Source organism: Octopus bimaculoides, chromosome Z (assembly GCF_046866305.1).
Source record: "Octopus bimaculoides isolate indiv1 chromosome Z, ASM4686630v1, whole genome shotgun sequence".
In the NCBI taxonomy this organism is placed as follows: Eukaryota; Metazoa; Mollusca; class Cephalopoda; order Octopoda; family Octopodidae; genus Octopus; species Octopus bimaculoides.
The window spans coordinates 28,375,236-28,392,790 of record NC_142944.1 but is presented as its reverse complement, the minus strand read 5'-3'; the positions used below and the strand labels follow the sequence as shown (position 1 = coordinate 28,392,790).

The 17,555-nt window shown below is 32.8% G+C and overlaps 1 protein-coding gene and 1 long non-coding RNA gene across 2 annotated transcripts in view; one reads left to right on the top strand and one right to left on the bottom strand.

Moving 5' to 3' along the window:
• The window catches only part of LOC106867788 (sorting nexin-5), a 109,969-nt gene that overhangs the window by 56,644 nt on the left and 35,770 nt on the right, over positions 1 to 17,555 (bottom strand). The window contains exons 5-7 of the mRNA XM_014912780.3: positions 13,807 to 13,882; positions 9,772 to 9,855; positions 5,667 to 5,741 (exon numbers count right to left, since the gene is read on the bottom strand). Of these exons, the coding sequence (XP_014768266.1) occupies positions 5,667 to 5,741; positions 9,772 to 9,855; positions 13,807 to 13,882 (235 nt within the window). The remainder of the gene's footprint in view (positions 1 to 5,666; positions 5,742 to 9,771; positions 9,856 to 13,806; positions 13,883 to 17,555) is intronic.
• On the top strand, positions 5,951 to 9,019 carry LOC149132190 (uncharacterized). Its single transcript, XR_016244730.1, has 2 exons — positions 5,951 to 6,140; positions 8,790 to 9,019. It is a non-coding gene; the product is annotated as an uncharacterized LOC149132190 (long non-coding RNA).

Below are 17,555 nucleotides of genomic sequence, written 5' to 3'. Positions count from 1 at the left end.
ATATACGAATATATGTATATCTACATACATATATACACATCAAGATACATATATGCACCATAACGTATATACGCATATGAATATATTAAAAACTGTCTGGTGTATTGAATATTAAAATAAGAAAATCATGCAATAAATTAATGTAATATAATTAAATGTAATATAAATTTGAAAAAATATAAATTTAAAATTTAGATTTTAAAATGAGTAAAAATTTGATTTCAATGAAATTTAAATTTAGATTTGTAAACAATTGAAGGTCTTCTTGAAAGTTGAAAAATGTAAAATGTAAAGGCAAAAAATGTACAAAAATTGTAATACTAAATGATGCCTGTGTTTAAGTGTAAAAGCCAAATTCAAATGCGAAAGTCAAAAATTATCCGTATAATATTTCTTCCCTCAATGTTCTATAACTCATAGCATGTCTACAGGAATTTAAAAGCTCCCGTCGTTGGTTCAGTGCATATTTATCCTGGAGCAGGATGAAGAGTTTTCCAGTCAAGCACAAATTACACCTCATTGGGCATCTTTATGCTCCTGCTTATGTGGTGCTGCTTTCTGCAAGATTGTCCAGCTGATTTTGAAAGGACAGGCATCATTTTCTTTCAATTGCCAGACATGTTTAGCAAGACTTGTTGCTGTCCTATTTTCAGGGTATCGAAATGAATTTCAGTAGGAATATAATCTAGTCTTGGAGGAATTTTCTGAAGCTCCTGTATATGTTTTGTATTCTTGTGAGCCATCTATTTGTACCTTACCTTTATAGACTATTCCTTTCTCTAGACAATTTCCTCCCAATGGACAACAAATTTGATCTTTACAATTGCAATTTTTCTGGCTAATTTCAGCACTGTGGTTACTTCTAATGGTTTTTATGTTATGCTGGTTAATTAAAGAGGTGAAGTTCATGCAACAAGAATAGCTAACCCTCAGTGTTTTATTAAAAACTCTATAGAACTTATGGCTAGCCTAAAAGTGCTTAGAAACTAGTTTTAAGAATTCTCTACCTATATTTGTTTTTTACAGCAATGTTAAATGCCGGATTAAATCACAAAACTTGCCTAGTTCTAGTTCTACGTGTTCTATTATTGTTAGTAGTGGTTTGACTATACTGGATTTTCTCCATGAATCCACTGTTCCTTAATGCATTATTATAATATGGTGCAGCATTTTGAAACGTTATCTTGTCTGAAGACATGGATGATATGTACCTAAGTGTATTACTAACTGGATTCTTAACAATTATGGGTGGATGATTTTACTCTTTGTTACTATAAAATAGCTTTTCATTATGCTTATGGTAGGGTCTAAATCTTTCTAATTGCAAATCTAAGTTAATATCTAAAAAATCTACATTATTTAGGTTAGTTTCTATTGTTATCCTTAAGTCCATTCTTTGGAAGAAAGTAATAAGATTCTTCCTAAGTTTATGTAGTTCATGGCCGTTGAAATCATGAGTGACTATAAGTCCGTCATCCCTGTATAATCCTGCGTCTATAAAAGGGAATTCCAGAAGCAGGTTGCACAAAATATAAGCTCCTATATGCATACATAACTCCACTCCATCATATGACCAACCATCTGCTCTACTGTACCATCCTCAATCCTTGTGAGTATACCCTGGCACTTCATCACCATCTCTCTCCTGTTCTCTCTTGCTGTCTTCCATTTTCTCTCTCTTTTCTTGCTCTTTCCTCTGGTTGGGTAACTATGCATCTCCTCTACAGCAACACACCTTTGTTTTCACAACAAGTATTACATCAATGTATGACCAATGGTTGTATGCTGGTGTAAATGGCATGGCACACTTGTCGTGAAAAGAAAGAGGTGTGAGTTCAAGTCCCATGTGTACAGAAAAACCTACGTTTTTCCCATCAAGGGCTTATATGCCCCATTATTTAGACTATTTTCTTTAGTCATTGCGTGGTGATCACTTATAAGCTTTTAGCTTATAAAATACTATTCTTATTATTTCCAGAATTGTAAAAATCGATGCTGCTTAATAAAAACCATCCCATATATATATATATATATATATATATATATATATATATATATATATATATATATATATATATATATATATATATATATATATATATATATATATATATATATATATACGAAGATGCTTCTTCTCTGGATTTATGTTTTTATAAAAAAACAATATATATATATACATACATATATATATATATATATATATATATATATATATATATATATACATGCATGTGTATGTCTCTTTACATGTGCAGGCATGTGTGTGTTAATGCCACCTTATTTTGACATCACATGATAGTTGTAAATGAGTGTCACTGTCATACGAGCAGTGTTGTTCATTTTCATAAAAAACATATCTGACCATAGAGAATATTACTTGGAAACAGGTGAAGGTTAGCAAAAGGAAAACCATCTGGTCATAGAAAAAAATCTATCACAAAGAATTCTGTCTAACCCACACAGACAAAGAAAAGTGGATGTTAAAATAATGATGATGAAAGAAAAAAAATGATGACAGACAGAAAGTGTATTATATTGCTTTGTTACTAATCTCAATCAGGGCTGCCACCTGAGTTTTAACCCTAGATCTCTGTTTTCCAACATCTAAATGAATTTCTGGATTTATATTTTGAAAATAGTTTATAATCTGAGTATTTTCATTTCTGCTACTGCTGGGACACATTTTTGTCTGCCTCTGATATTTTTTGTTTTTAACACAGCCCATCCAAGAGATGTTATCTCAAGAGAAATGCCATAGTAACTGGTCTATCATCAGTGTATCTGTATATATATATATATATATATATATATATATATATGTATGTATGTATGTATGTATGTATGTATGTAGTGAGTCTTCTAAGAGACCGTAAGTCAGGGAGAAGATGCACTCATATATCTGTCAGTAGAGTGCATATATTATCCGAATTTTATAGTATTTAGTATCCATCATGGCTGATCTTACCAACTGGTTTTGCGCAAAGAAAACAATGGAGTGTTATGTAACAATCCGATTATACAACTTTACACTCATCACATACAGCCGATATGGAAGGCAATATGGCGACTGCTCTCTATTGTCAGAGGTGGATTAGCACAATCAGTCAGCGGCTGCTGTGAAAAAAGTGGTGAAACGAAAAGGGTCCAGGGGATTGGGTTAGCAGCTATGTCACTTGATTGGGTATGCTCTGAAGCTAGCAAGAGTTATCTTGAAGTGGGGAAAGTGTGCATTATTATTATGGTGTCCTTGTAGGGATGGGGTGTGTGATATGGGTAATATGTGGCATGTCTAGCAGTGTCATATGTATAATTTTTTCCTGGGGTATAGTTATATATAGCTGTGTTCGTTGGTCTAATATAAAAAAACACCTCCCATGATCTTTAGAAATACAAATAAATCCATGTTAATGAAATAAAATTTTTGTCAAGCATAAAAGATGCTATAATGTGGTTGAATCTAATTTTGACATTTCTCAATTACTACCAGAAAAGAAGTCAATGGAGGCTGAACAAACAGCCAGAAGCGAACTGCTTATTTCTGACTATTTTGTGGAATGTACCATCCCTTTGAAAATTTTGGTTATCATCTCATGATATACAAGAAAACATTTCAAAAAATAATTGTCAATGTAAAGAACAAAACTTTTGTATGCTATTCAGAAGAGAATAATCTTTCATGAAAAATCACAATTGATGAATGTTCAGACATTTCAGTCACCTAAATTTTGATTATTATAAGATTTTTTATCTGAATAAGCATGATGTCATAGACATTTCGTTCGATAATGTAAATGTCAAAAATGAAATGACTTTTGGTTTATACAATGCTGTCGAATTTACTTTGTATGAAATAAATATTCCTCTGGGTTTGCAAATAATGATTGTTCTATGAAGGACACTAAAAGTGGGTTCCTGAAATTACAAAAATATGTTCTGCCTTCTGTTTTCATCATCAGACATATCTGCATCCTTGTGATAGCCAACCATGCTGTTAACATATTCCACTCATATTTAAAGGCTTCCATAAAAGATTTAACATTTTACTTTTCTTGCAGCAGCAGCAGGGAATTCAAACTAATTTAAGAAGTTCTAACTACAATATTCCACAAAAATACTTAAACAAAATGGCTTTTTCAAGAAACAGCAATTACAGTAATATTAAAACAATTTGATGGTGCCAGGAGAATTCATAAGCTATTAAGGAATCCTAGAATTAAATATATACTACTTTTCATTCAGTATGTACTACAGAAGATGAATTTTCTGAATGTTGAATTTATTTGACACATTTCAGGTTATATTATTTGTATTAGTGATATAATTAGAGGAAGAATTTTGAGTTTCCTTGTTAACAGAAATTGGTCACAGCAATGAGAGTAATTTCAAAATAATTGCTAATCTTAGAGGATAGGCAACAGCACATGTAATTAGTGAACCTTTTCATGATGATATCAATGTCAGAAGATTTAAAACTGTTTGAAATTCCTACTAGAACTATTGTATTCAAATAAGAAAAAGGTTTCCTTTCAGTGAAGATGGAAGTATTGCTAAATTCAAGATATATCCAACAGTAACTTGTGATCTCATTATATCTCCTATACCTATATTCCCCTCACTATCCATTTCCTGCCCATTGTGCCAGAAAGCAGATCTGGATGATTAATGGGAAAGTTAACATTAAAAAGCACACAGTTTACCAATCTCTACAGAAAATATTCCTGAATAGCTGTAGATGTTAAAAGATATAGAAGATGGATTTCAAAATTCAAATATGATCTGTGATCCAATCTTATGACTAATTTAACTATCATATTATATTCACCATGTGTTGAAAGAATATTTTCTCTAATGGACAGTGTCATAACATGAAATTCTTTCAAAGCAGAGACAGTAAAAAACAGATTACTTTCAAAGCAATCTATTATTAGAAATACTTTATGTGGAAGCACAGAAAGAAATAACAGAATGCAGCACGTGGAGCCTAAAAGAAAATTAACTCAAGGACTTGCTGTAAGCAAAAGATACTTGGAAAGAATAAAAAGAAAAACAAAGAGAAAATAAATTATTTTCTTTTTCAAAAGGAACTGATGAAAAGGAGAACTAGTTATTATTTTCTACATATAAGACTAAGTAAAATCCTGCTATAAACCTATTTAGGCATAATACTTTTATAACCTGAATTTTCTATCATTTGAATCTGTTTTAGAGTTTTCCTGAATATTGCATTGGCAGCTCTGATTTCAACAATATTTGTATTAATATCTTCTACAACTTTCCATTAGTACTAGAGAATACCTATTTAGGCAGAGAGGAAGAGAGTTACAGAGGACCTTTGCATTGGATAAAAAGGTTGTTGATGATACAGATTACCTATGTCCTACTTGGAGTAATTAGTGGTGTACATTCCATAAAGATTGTGTAGCAAAATGTAACCTAGTCAAGATTTGGCAAGATTGTTGAAACCAGCAAATTAACTTGGTACAATTGTTACTTTTTAGTCAGTAAGAAATCATGTAGAGTTGTAGTGCTAACAGGATGTGAGAACATTGCTAAATATGTGTAGAGTATCTAGAGTATATATCATCGTGTACAACTAGAGTGAAAGATACTAAACACTTGATATCATAGAATTTTGACAAAATTACAATATTAGAAAAGCTTACCTCTGATGTCTCTTTCATTAAAGCAGTATAGTTGTTAGCCCAGTCACGGGTTTTCTGGAAATATTCATCTACATCCTGTGTTAAAATTTAAAAGAAATGCAATATTTTAAAATAATTTCTAAACAATCATTAATTTATATATTATTTTATAGCTAAATATTTTCTTTGAACAAAAGTAATCAAAATACACATTACAAGCATAATGCTAGATTTTATTAAATAATGCTTTTGATGATAATGTTATCACTTTAATACTGGTATTTCAATATAATAAATATTTTGAAACAGCATATTTCAAGTTGTCTCTCTTTCATATTGTCATTTATAGCAAAGACAACAACTTTCAGAGTTCTCCCTAAACATCTCTAATTGACATTATAAAGGGAACCAAGTCATTAATGTATAGAAAAACTTTCAGAGATATTTGAGCTTGAATTCATTCATGGTGGTTTCATAAATGAAGATGAAATAAAGGTAACTAGACTCTTTCCTGAATCTACTAAAAGTACTAGTACAGTCTCTGAACTGTTTTTTTTTTTTAGTTTATTTTTTCATTTATTTCACTAGCTGTATATAAAATTAAAATATAAAAAATTATATACTATTTACAAAGAAAACAAGAATGTTCTAAAGAATATAATGAAATAGGTTTTTATTGAGATTGCATTATTCAGTCAAGTGAGGCCAACAAGAAGAATTATAGTAAAAAGCTATTGTCCTTTCCATGATGACCTCTTAGGAGAGCACTTTATACAAAGTCATTTTTATATCTTATTTACAAACTTTGAAGTCTATAACAAAATAGCTGGTACATAAAGCTCTGTGACTATGTTGTCACAACTGGAGAAATATTGTACTAAAATTCATGACAGCAAATCTGTACCATCTATCTGCTTGACTGCAGAATGGAAACATGAGTATGAAGTTGGTAAAATCAGCATTCTATATCTGCAAATGGCTGGAGAATGAAAACGAGAATATAGTTTTACCTGCAATAGCCTCAATATTCTGAAATTAGCACAAAAAATTCATCTATTTATAAGCCTTGTTATAAGGTTCTAGAGGGTTGAATCACATGATGGCTCAATGCTGATTGGTCTGTTAATCAGCCGATCATGTGAAATGACTATGATGTGACACTTACTCAGCTATTCAGCAATTCAGCTTCAAATCTGCTATAGAAGGAAAGGCCAGAGAAGTTGTGTTAGAAATGGATATTGCCACTTTAAATGATGATGATGGAATGTAACAACTTTCCCACTGGATTCGTTTTTGCTTTAGATTTAAATCAATCAATATCTAGCATGTAAGAATGTTTGAACAATATCAATAGCTGAAGGACATGACAGTGATTATCTCATCCAGTTTGATAATCTTTCATCTTTAAGACTCAGAGACTACAAAATGATTTTATCAGACTCTGTACTTGCATAGAGGGTCAACCTATAAGATACGAGAAATAGATCACCTAAACAAAAACTTATTCTGAAAGTAATTATCTTTCCCAAAGCAGGACAATGTAAACTTGCAGATGAGGAGAATCTAGAACAGAGAATGAATGTAATTAGCAGAGCAGGCAAAGCAAAAGATGGAAACAAGTATTTAATGAATGCAGTTATGGAACAAGGTGAACCATTTTGATCGGCTTTTGAGCATGATAAGCAAATGAAGATAAACATACAAATAGAACACATTTTCCTTCAGAAGAAGAAAATGTAACGAATTCATCCTCCACCTCCTCCTCTTCCTTAAATATATAGGTAAAAAAGAGAAAACAGAACTTCAAAAGTTGGATCAAGAATCAAATTTATATGCAAAACCCTGCTTAAGGTCAACCTAAAATATCCAAAATGTGGATTTATACAAATGAAATGTCAAATGTTAAAAAGTGGGTCTATATATAGATTTATGAATTATGACATTTCTTGGTTGGGTATGCAAATCAATGGATATTATAACTGCATTTTTACAGAGCAAGTAATGTGACAAATTAGTTTATTTAAATCCTCCTCAACTAGCCAATGTGCCTCCAGGTTATATATGGAAACTTTTTAACTGTGTATATGTCTTGGCTGATGCTTCATGATCTCAATATGGATGAAGTTAGGATTAGTAGCCTCAAAATATGATCAGGCAATATTTACATGGTATTGTGGAAACAAATTACATGGTATCATTGCTACACCTGTGGGAGATTTATACTTTGCAGATATTTGACGATCTTTCAGACTTATAAATTATTAATGTGAAGTCTAAAAATGTAAGAGTTTCAGTATATTATTAAAAAGAATAGAAATGTTATTGAAATTGAACAAGACAAATATGTAAAGAAAAGAAAATATATTTCAACGAAAAATAATAGAAACTTAGATGATAAAATATCAATAACAGAAATTATTGAAGTTAGGAAAATGATAGGTCAACTAAATTAATTATCCACATAAACTAGGCAAAATTTAAGTTATGGTGTTAATGAGTTAAGCTCTATTCTAAAACAAGAAAATGTGGAATATATTAAACATATTAACAAAACTGTAAAGAAAGCAAAGAAGGAAAAAATCTCAAATATTTATTATAGAACTAGGAAATATTAATCACAGCATACAGTTGTCTTTTGCCAGTTTGAAAGATAGAGTATCACAAGAAGACTATTATTATCTTTTTGATTGATGACTATAATTATTATATGCCATTTGCTTGACAATCTAAGTGCATTACAAGAATTCTCAAAAATACTCTAGCTGTAGAAACTTTAGCAATGGTTAAAATAACAGAAGTATGTGTTTTTTATAGAAAATTTTAATTGGAATTTTTTTAAATTAGAGAACAATATTGAAAATATAAAAATAACTTGCAAAACAAATAATTCCTACCTTTATAATGCAGTACATTCAGTGATACAAATTTTAGTCTTAAAAATTTGCATAAAAATGACTACCCTGGGAGAAATAATAAACAGAAAGGAAACTGCAGAAATTTTATGGATTCCAATAGATGAACAAATTGTTGACACCTTGATAGAAAAAAACAACCCTTCTTCAAAATTCTTAGGTTCTAATCATAATCTAAAGTATCTTCAGTATAATTATCAAAATTGCATTCTTCCTTTTTTTTTTTTTGCAGATGAAAACCTGGTATTAGCATAAACTCACAGCAGATAGACACTCATAATGACAAAAGAAGAAAAAGGTGAACATTGTTAATAGCTGAAAGGGGACAAACCGTTCCTTAGAAGATAGTCATCTCCAATTACCTGCAGGAGAAGTATCAGGCAAAGGGACATGAGATGTAGGCAGACATGTTTGATGTGGATTTGATTGTTCTATAAAGAATACAAAAATTTTGTTTCCCTATATCTGAAAGTGTTGTTGTTTGTTATTTAACACATTTGATGCCCAGTTATTTTTTCAACTGACATTCAACTTTTCTAAGTTAATGCTGCATATCATTCCTATTTGGGCACCATGTATTTTACATCACATCTATCCTGTTTATGCTGCACTTCTTTCATGCACAACAATTACTATGCTTTGCTAACAGAAGTAGGAGATCATAAAACTGATCAGTAAAAAGTCTTCTTCATGGCTAATTAACAGAAACATGAAAAACCGGTCCTCAGTCAAATCGTCCAACCCATGCTAGCATGGAAAGCGGACGTTAAACGATGATGATGATGATGATGATGATGATGATGAAACTAGTATACAATTTAACAGGAATCAATATATCATATAGCAATGAGAACAAAAGAGTGTATTAAGTACAGTAATACATACATCAAATTATTAATCTAATTTATCAAAAAATATAGTAATATATTTGATCAAGTTTCCTTTATGATAGATTTGATGTAGCTCTGTAATGGTATAAATATATTAAACTAATAATTAACATTAATTCCACAAAGAATGATTAACAATTGCACCAAATAGTTGCATCACTCACAAGCAATATTAAGGATCATAAGCCCAGCTGTTATGAACCACATATTTCAAGTATAAAAATACAACAGAACTTTCTTCTAGTGCACTACAGAAAACACTGAAGAATGTAAACAGTGGACTCTGCAGAACAAATCTTCCAGAAAAATATATTTGAAATTTACCTTGTGGTTTCCTTTCCGTACTTCATCAACTGCATTTGAAAGTTTGTCAATTATTCCTTTTCGCAGCTTTACTCTTGTTGGTGCCTAAGGTAATTACATTTCAGCAAAGTAATGATATAAGTATTATATGAAAAGAAATAAAATAACAAACACAGTTTTCTGCAAACATATACTCTTACAGATTTATAGATAAATAAATGTATCAAGTTGGTGCAAAGGTAATGGCCGATTTTAAGATCTCTATCAAAAATGAAAAATCCCGTGATTAAGACAATATTTATTCATTAACATAATTTCCATTGCTTTCTAGAACTTCATTCCATCACTCAACAAGCTTATAAATGCCACACTTGTAAAACTGTTTAGGTTTTGGTGCAAAATATGAATCCACCTCATTTTCAACCTCTTCTCTTGTTGTCAACCTAAGAGCATTTAAATGGTTCTGTAGTCTCCAAAATGAGTGATAACCAGAAGGAGCAAGGTTTGGAGAATATGGAGGATGAAGCAATATTTCCCAACCAAGATCTTCCAAGAGATCTTTGGTCGGTCAAGCTGTGTGAGGACAAGCATTATCATGATGGAAGATGACACCCTTTCTGTAGACTAAGCAGAGTCGCTTTCTGTTAAAAGCAGCTTTCAAATGATGAAGATGATCACAGTAGAGATTAGCAGTAATTGCTTAATTGTTGTCTAACAGTTCATAATGGACAATTCCTTCAATATCCCACCATACACTTAACATGATCTTCCTTGGATGAAGTCTTCCTCTTGTTTGTTGAACAAATCTTCCTCTATAAACAGCCTGATCCATGATCAGTGGCATTTAATATTATGGTAAAGGATCCACTTTTCATCACCTGTAACAAGCTTTTCTAAAAATGGTTCCTTAAGGTGTCGTGAAAGCAATGACTGACAACATACAATATGCTGTTGTAGATTCTCTGGAGACAGTTCATGTGGGGCCTATTTTCCAACCACTGAAATCTTTCCGATCTTTTCCAGTTCACACTGAACGGTTGTAAGGGCTATGTTCAATTGTTCTGCAAGTTCTCTACAAGTAGCAGTTGAATTTTCTGACAACAGCTTTCAACTCTTCGGAATCAAGTTGTTTTGAATGACCTTCTTTAGGCTTGTCTTTCAAACTTAAATCCCCACTTCTGAAGCAAGAAAGCCATTTCTAACTCAGTTACTCTATATCCAATTTACTACTCCTAATGTCTTCTTTCCTCCCCGAGGAAAAAGATACATATGACAATATTTATGACCATACCTAGCTATAAGGAGTCAACTCACTCTTGCCCTTCATTCTAAACAGACACAGTCCTCTAGTCTTAGATTTAGTAGTTGATAAAAGGACAAATAAATTAGAAATGAACCATAGTCCTTTACAAGCTATGACTCCAGTGGGCTTCATGCCATTCCTGGAAGTGTAGTCTATTCTTAGCTACAATAGTGACAACATGAATTTCTTCCATCTTGCTCTGTTAAAGTATTTGAGAAAAATTATATTAATGTGTCAAACTGGTTAAAATTCTATCTATTTGTGCAGGTGATGATAGCACTGCATTTAAATTGATGTAATGATTACATTGTTCAATTAAATGGAGCCGCTTGAAGCGGTCGTGTTGCATCACTTCTTGATATCCTGTTTCTTATTTTGATTTTATTCACCTTACTTCAAGCTGTGCAGATACTACCGGACTGATTTGGTGTTCCAACTTAAGTACCTAATTCAACTGAATCTGAATTATATATATATAACAAAAGAGCAGGGGTGTTTCCACGCAGGAAAAAATATAGGCAAATTTGTTGTTGAAAATGCACCTAAATTTGAAAAACTTATAATTGTTAAAAATAAATTTATTTGCATATATACCAAACTAGTTTCAACAATATTTTTTGTTTTATCAATGTTAAAAATTTAGAATTATGAATTAGAAAAACATGTTTAAAAGTTTCAATGTTGACGAGTTTAAATGTTCATAACAGTCAATAATATAAAAACTGTACATTAACTTGTTTAAATGTACATTTAAATAATGTACATTCCTGAAATACTGTAAATTTGTGTCTCTCTTTTGATGAAAGGTTGTGTTTTAAGAGAGATTTGCCATGATGGAGTATCACCTTCAAAATTTTAATTGATCATACTGACTTCAGTACATATTTCAATCTGGCATTTATTTTATAGATCTCTGCTTGATGAACTGCTAACTTTGAGACATAGTGGGATACAATACTCAATTTAACAACAGATGTAAACACACTCATATTAGGTGCAAGAATGACTGTATAGTTGAGAAGTTTGCTTCCCAACCACATGGTTCCATGTTCAGACCCTCTGCATGGTACATTAGGCAAGTGTTTTCTACTAAAGCCCTAAGCCAACCACAGACTTGTAACTGAATTTGGTAGATGGAAACTGCAGCATTGTTCATCAGAAAATGAAGGAAAGCATGTTTATAAAGAAGAGTTGTTTGCTTCAGACTCCTTGTGTGCCGATTCTGGCCATAAAAAAGGAACAAATAATATGATGCGGCTGTAGGTCATAACACCCAGGCAACGCTAGGCTGCATTGCTAGTATGTTACATTTCTGTATTTTATATACTATATACCTTATATTTTATTCATTTCTGTTTTTAATTGTACAACTTATTTTTTCTTTTCTTTCCTCTTTTCCATTTTCCCCTCTTCCAAATTTCCTCTTTACTTCTTTCTTTTTGTTTCTCTTCCTTTTTCTATTTTTATTTCATTAGTTGTTTTCTCTCTCTCTCTCTCTCTCTCATTCACTCTACCCTTTCTCTTGTACCTTATATACTGCCTTCTCATCCAATTGCTTTCTTTCTTTTTCCCTCTCAAAATAATTATAAAATGCTTCACTATCTATCCAACTTTGTAAATATCTGTAGCATAATGCAATGAAGTGTTCCCTGATGATCTGTTGTAGTGTGGGCATCTAAATGCACTTGGAACACCTATTGCAGGACTCCAAACAACAATAATGGTGAAAACTGCATAGGAACTATGATATAAACTTGCATTTATCCTTATTTCTCCCATACATTCATAAGACTTATAATTTTCATAATCACCTTGCATCTGTATAACTTATAAATCACATAGGCTGACCTAGATACTCTCATGGAATGTGCTCAAATGGGGTTTATTTTTCAGCATACTACCCCCTTGTGGTCCACACACTTCATCCATTGGTAATGTAGTGTTTGGCTCCCATTTGGTGAAGAAGCTTTCATCCTGTCGGTCAAAAAAGTCATCAATAGCAGGCATGACATCATCATCATTGCAATGTTGCTTTCTGGCCAAGTGTTGTTTCATGTTGGGAAACAGATGATTGTTAGATGGGGCTAAATCAGGAGACTGGGAGGCTGAACAACCAGATCAAAGTCACAGTCACACTCAGCAGCCATTGAAACCAAGGACTTGTGGGCTGGCACATTGCTCAGATGAAACAATACACCTTTCATCAGTTTTCCTGGGTATTTGGTCCTGATAGTTTTTTATAACTGCCTCAACAAGTTGGCAGTTGACATAATACTCTCTACTGATGGTGTGGCTCTTTGAAGGTAGTTAATAAATGCAATGCCTTCTGCACCCCCAAAAACTTAGACTATCACCTTCCTTGCAGATGAAATGACTTTGGCCTTCTTTGTAGTAGGTGAGGAGAGGTGTTTTCACTGCATGGATTATCTATTTGTTTATGGTTCAAAGTGATGAATCCAACACTCATCCTATGCCAGAATTGGAATGTCTTTAATTCAAGTTCTGTTCAGTTAGGGTTGTCTGAAACTGAACAATATCAACAACTAAGAGCAGTTGGAGAGGCTGAAGTTTAGAGAGGAATTCCATCATCAGTATTTAATTATTATAATAGTTTCTGTGACTAAATAAAATCGATTTCCTGCAATACTCTACAAGCTTCACAATCTGTCTTATATCTAATTAACTATATCAAAGTTAATCATTAAAATATTTTATTATTCATTTAAAGTATCTGATATATATTTATATCTTACCTCAACTTCTGACAGAAATTTTATCAAATGTTCGTCCTTCTGAAATACCTCATGTGACAGCATCAAATGCAAGTACCTACAAAATACCAGATTATCTACAATTAATTATATTAGTTCAGAATATTTTGTGTCCTAAAGATCAGAAGACTTATTGAACCTGTTGTTTTTAGTACAATAAAGTCTAGCAAATTCCATCCCTCTTCAAGCGATACTCACAAGAGAAGCTGAATTCAAAACTGCTATCTTAGAAAACACTCAACAATTTTACAGTACCTCACTTCTTACATAAGTGAAGAAAAAAAAACTACCTAATTCTTTACAGTGAGGCAGGCAAGAATGAGGTGTGATAAATGTCAACTCTATAGTACTTGTGGTGTAGACCCTAAATGCCCTTTCATTTCTTCTCTGTTGTTAGAAGTGTAAACTAATAAATGATTGAGTAAATGATTTAAAGAACTAATGGAATAAATTAAAATAATAGATAGGTGACTCTAAAAAGGCTTCTCATGAATGATCAAAGGTCTCCAAACATAATTGAATTAAATAAGTCTTTTATCCTCTACTTGTTACAGCCATTAGACTGTGACCATACTGGAGTAAACCCTTGGTGGGTCTAGTCAAACAAATCATCTCCAGTAGTTGTTTTTTAAAGACTGGTATTTATTCCATTAGCCTCTTTTGCTGAACTGGTAAGTTATGGGGATGTAAACAAACCAATACTCATTGTCAAGTGATGGTGTGGAACAAACACAAACACACACTAATATACACAATGTGTGTGTGTGTGTGTAAGTGAAGGAAAGGAATGGAGATGCAGTCAAGCAACAACACATCTTTTTAAAGTGGAATGAATTCCATATTATGAGTTTGAAATAACTTCATAATTTATGACGTTATCCACATTTTTGTCAAGTGCAGCTTGACAGGTATTGAATCTTATAGTGTAATGGTTATTCAAGCATTAGGTTTCCACACAGTTTCTGTCTACCAAATCCACTCACAAGGCATTGGTTGGTCCACTGCTATTATAGAAGACATTTGCCCAAGGTGTTGTGCAATGAAACTAAACCTGAAACCACATGGTTACAAAGCAAACTTCTTAACCCTCCTGTGGACTGGTGCTGTATTTTTCATGGTTAGTGCAGTGGGGTATGGAGAACCCTACTCATAGTTTTAGCTATTTTTAGTACTTCTTATTACTTTATATGTGTTCTTAAGCGATAATATTACCAAAAAACATATTCTGATATAATGTATTTATTTAACATGTAAACAAAAACAAATGAGTACGCTTTGAAAATGAAGGTCAAACAAAATAAAACTAATTTTTGGTTGGGAGAGTGCTCCTTGCATATTTACTGTTTACTCATTGTATGCATTATCATCTTCATCACTCTGAGCAAAGCAGTCAATGTAAATGTGCATAACATGTTCCAAGCAGATGGGCTTGTAACACTTCTGGCAGCAATTTCTTGTCTTACGATCTTTTGACAAGGACACAATGAGCATTTTTGTATGGAACCTTCACGATGACGTTTTGGAGGTAATTCCTTAGATGCTGAGAAATATTGAATCTTCCTTTTCTAGTCAGTCATCCATCAACTTAACATATTTCTACCAGCATGACATAAGTCAAGCTATTAGTTATAGCCATCACATGACTATAATTCCATAACCTTCCTTTCTACTCTACTTGCCTTCCACTACAACTTACATCAATATTCTATGATCTGCCTTTACTGTACTTTGCATTCACTATCATAATTCCAAACTGTTATGACTTTCAGTATTATTTATCATTATCATATGTCTGTATTACAATGGGCAGTCTCAACAGTAGTTAACATTTACAACTTCCATATACCATACCATCATGATCTAAAGACTGCTGGACTTTTGCAATGCTTATGGTTTACTGGTCTGCAGCACCAACTTCAGTTGCATTAGAGATCTGCATAGGAGAAGGTTGATCTGAAGGTTTGCATTGGGGATCTGGATTGGAGTAACTTAGGAAAACTTACCAACAGCCTTAACCAAAAAATAAGGGGCCTGTCCCTTCTAGGTTAACTCTAACCCTAACCCTAAACCCTAACCCTAAACCCTAACCCTAACCCTAAAACTCTAACCCTGACCCTAAAACCCTAACCCTAACACCAGCCCTAATCCTAATCCTAACCCTAACCCTAACCCTAACTCTAAAACCCTAACCCTGACCCTAAAACCCTAACCCTAAAACCCTAACCCTAACACCCTAGTGGAAATCATGCAGGTGTTAATCTGAAAAATTACCAAACCCTTTTTGTGGTCCGAAAAACGGGGGGGGGGGGGGGAAGCCTCGGAAATTTTACCCATTTATATTGTGTAATTCACTGACAAATTGTTACATACCTCTTTGTTTCATTGTTGTGAAATATAATCAAAACTCTTTCGCTCCCAAAGTAGTATATGTGAGAGTGAGAGGGGGGAGAAAGATGACCGATTGAAAATAAATAAATGATTTAAAATAAATATATTTGAATTGTTGTGTGAGAAAGTATATATAATCTCATTCTAAAATATAGTGTCTTTCAAAAACATCCTATATTTGAGAGTATGTCATGTTTAAGAAAAAAAAATAAGCATTTTCATTTTTCATGAACGCTGACACTGTCTTCCTTACTCCCCTCTCCCACTTTTTCTTTTGTTAGACGCTTTCTGTCTCCCTCTCCCACTTTTTCTTTACTTTTTTTTATTAGACGCTGGCAAACAAACTGTCTTGGTTACAAAAATTTTCTTTCCTTAGACGCTTTCTGTCTCCCTCTCCCACTTTTTCTTTACTTTTTTTTATTAGACACTAGCAAACAATCTGTATCTCTCCCTCACTCTCCCTCTCACAAACACACTATTTTTCTCTCTCTCCTTCACGCGCCTACGCACAGTTTGACTTTGCCATGTTAACAAACTTCAAAATTGGTAAAAGTTATGGTTGAAAATCGATTTTTACAGCTATACGCGGGTACCTCTGAGAGAGAAAGTTGACGAAAATGCAGATAGGGTCATGACGAATGTCCTCCTAAAATTGGAGCGACATGCGTGCTAATTTGTGGACGTGCATAAACTACATTTGCGTATACACACACACACACACATCCTACCTTTTATAGATATAGATAAAATACTACATTTAGTCATCATTTTTGACGGCAGGAGGCCAGCTAGTAAACACATAATTAGCATGACAATCCCTGCCTTCATCATGACTGTATCAAAAATATTCCATAAGCTTTCTTTTCCTACATTTGCCCATTTGGGTCCTTTTTCCATATTTTCTTATAAACATTTATATACAGTCAACTTTGTTGGTTGTAGATATCCATATATCAACTGAACATTCATAAATGCCCAAATTTTTGAAGTTTCTTGCAATGCTGCACACATATCTTTTATCTTTTACTTGTTTCAGTCATTGGATTGGGGCCATACTGGGATACTGCCTTAATGGGTTTAGAAGAACAAATTGACCCAAGTACTTATTTTTTTAAAGCCTGAAACTAATTCTATCAGGCTCTTTTGCTGAACTGCTAAGTTATGGGGATATAAACAAACAGTGGTTGTCAAATGGTGGTGGGGGAACACACACACACACACACACACACAGATACACACACACACACACATATATCAGACTTCCACACAGTTTCCACTGACCAAATTCACTCTCAAAGTATTGATTGGCTCAAGACAATTGGTAGAAAACACTTGCCCAAGGT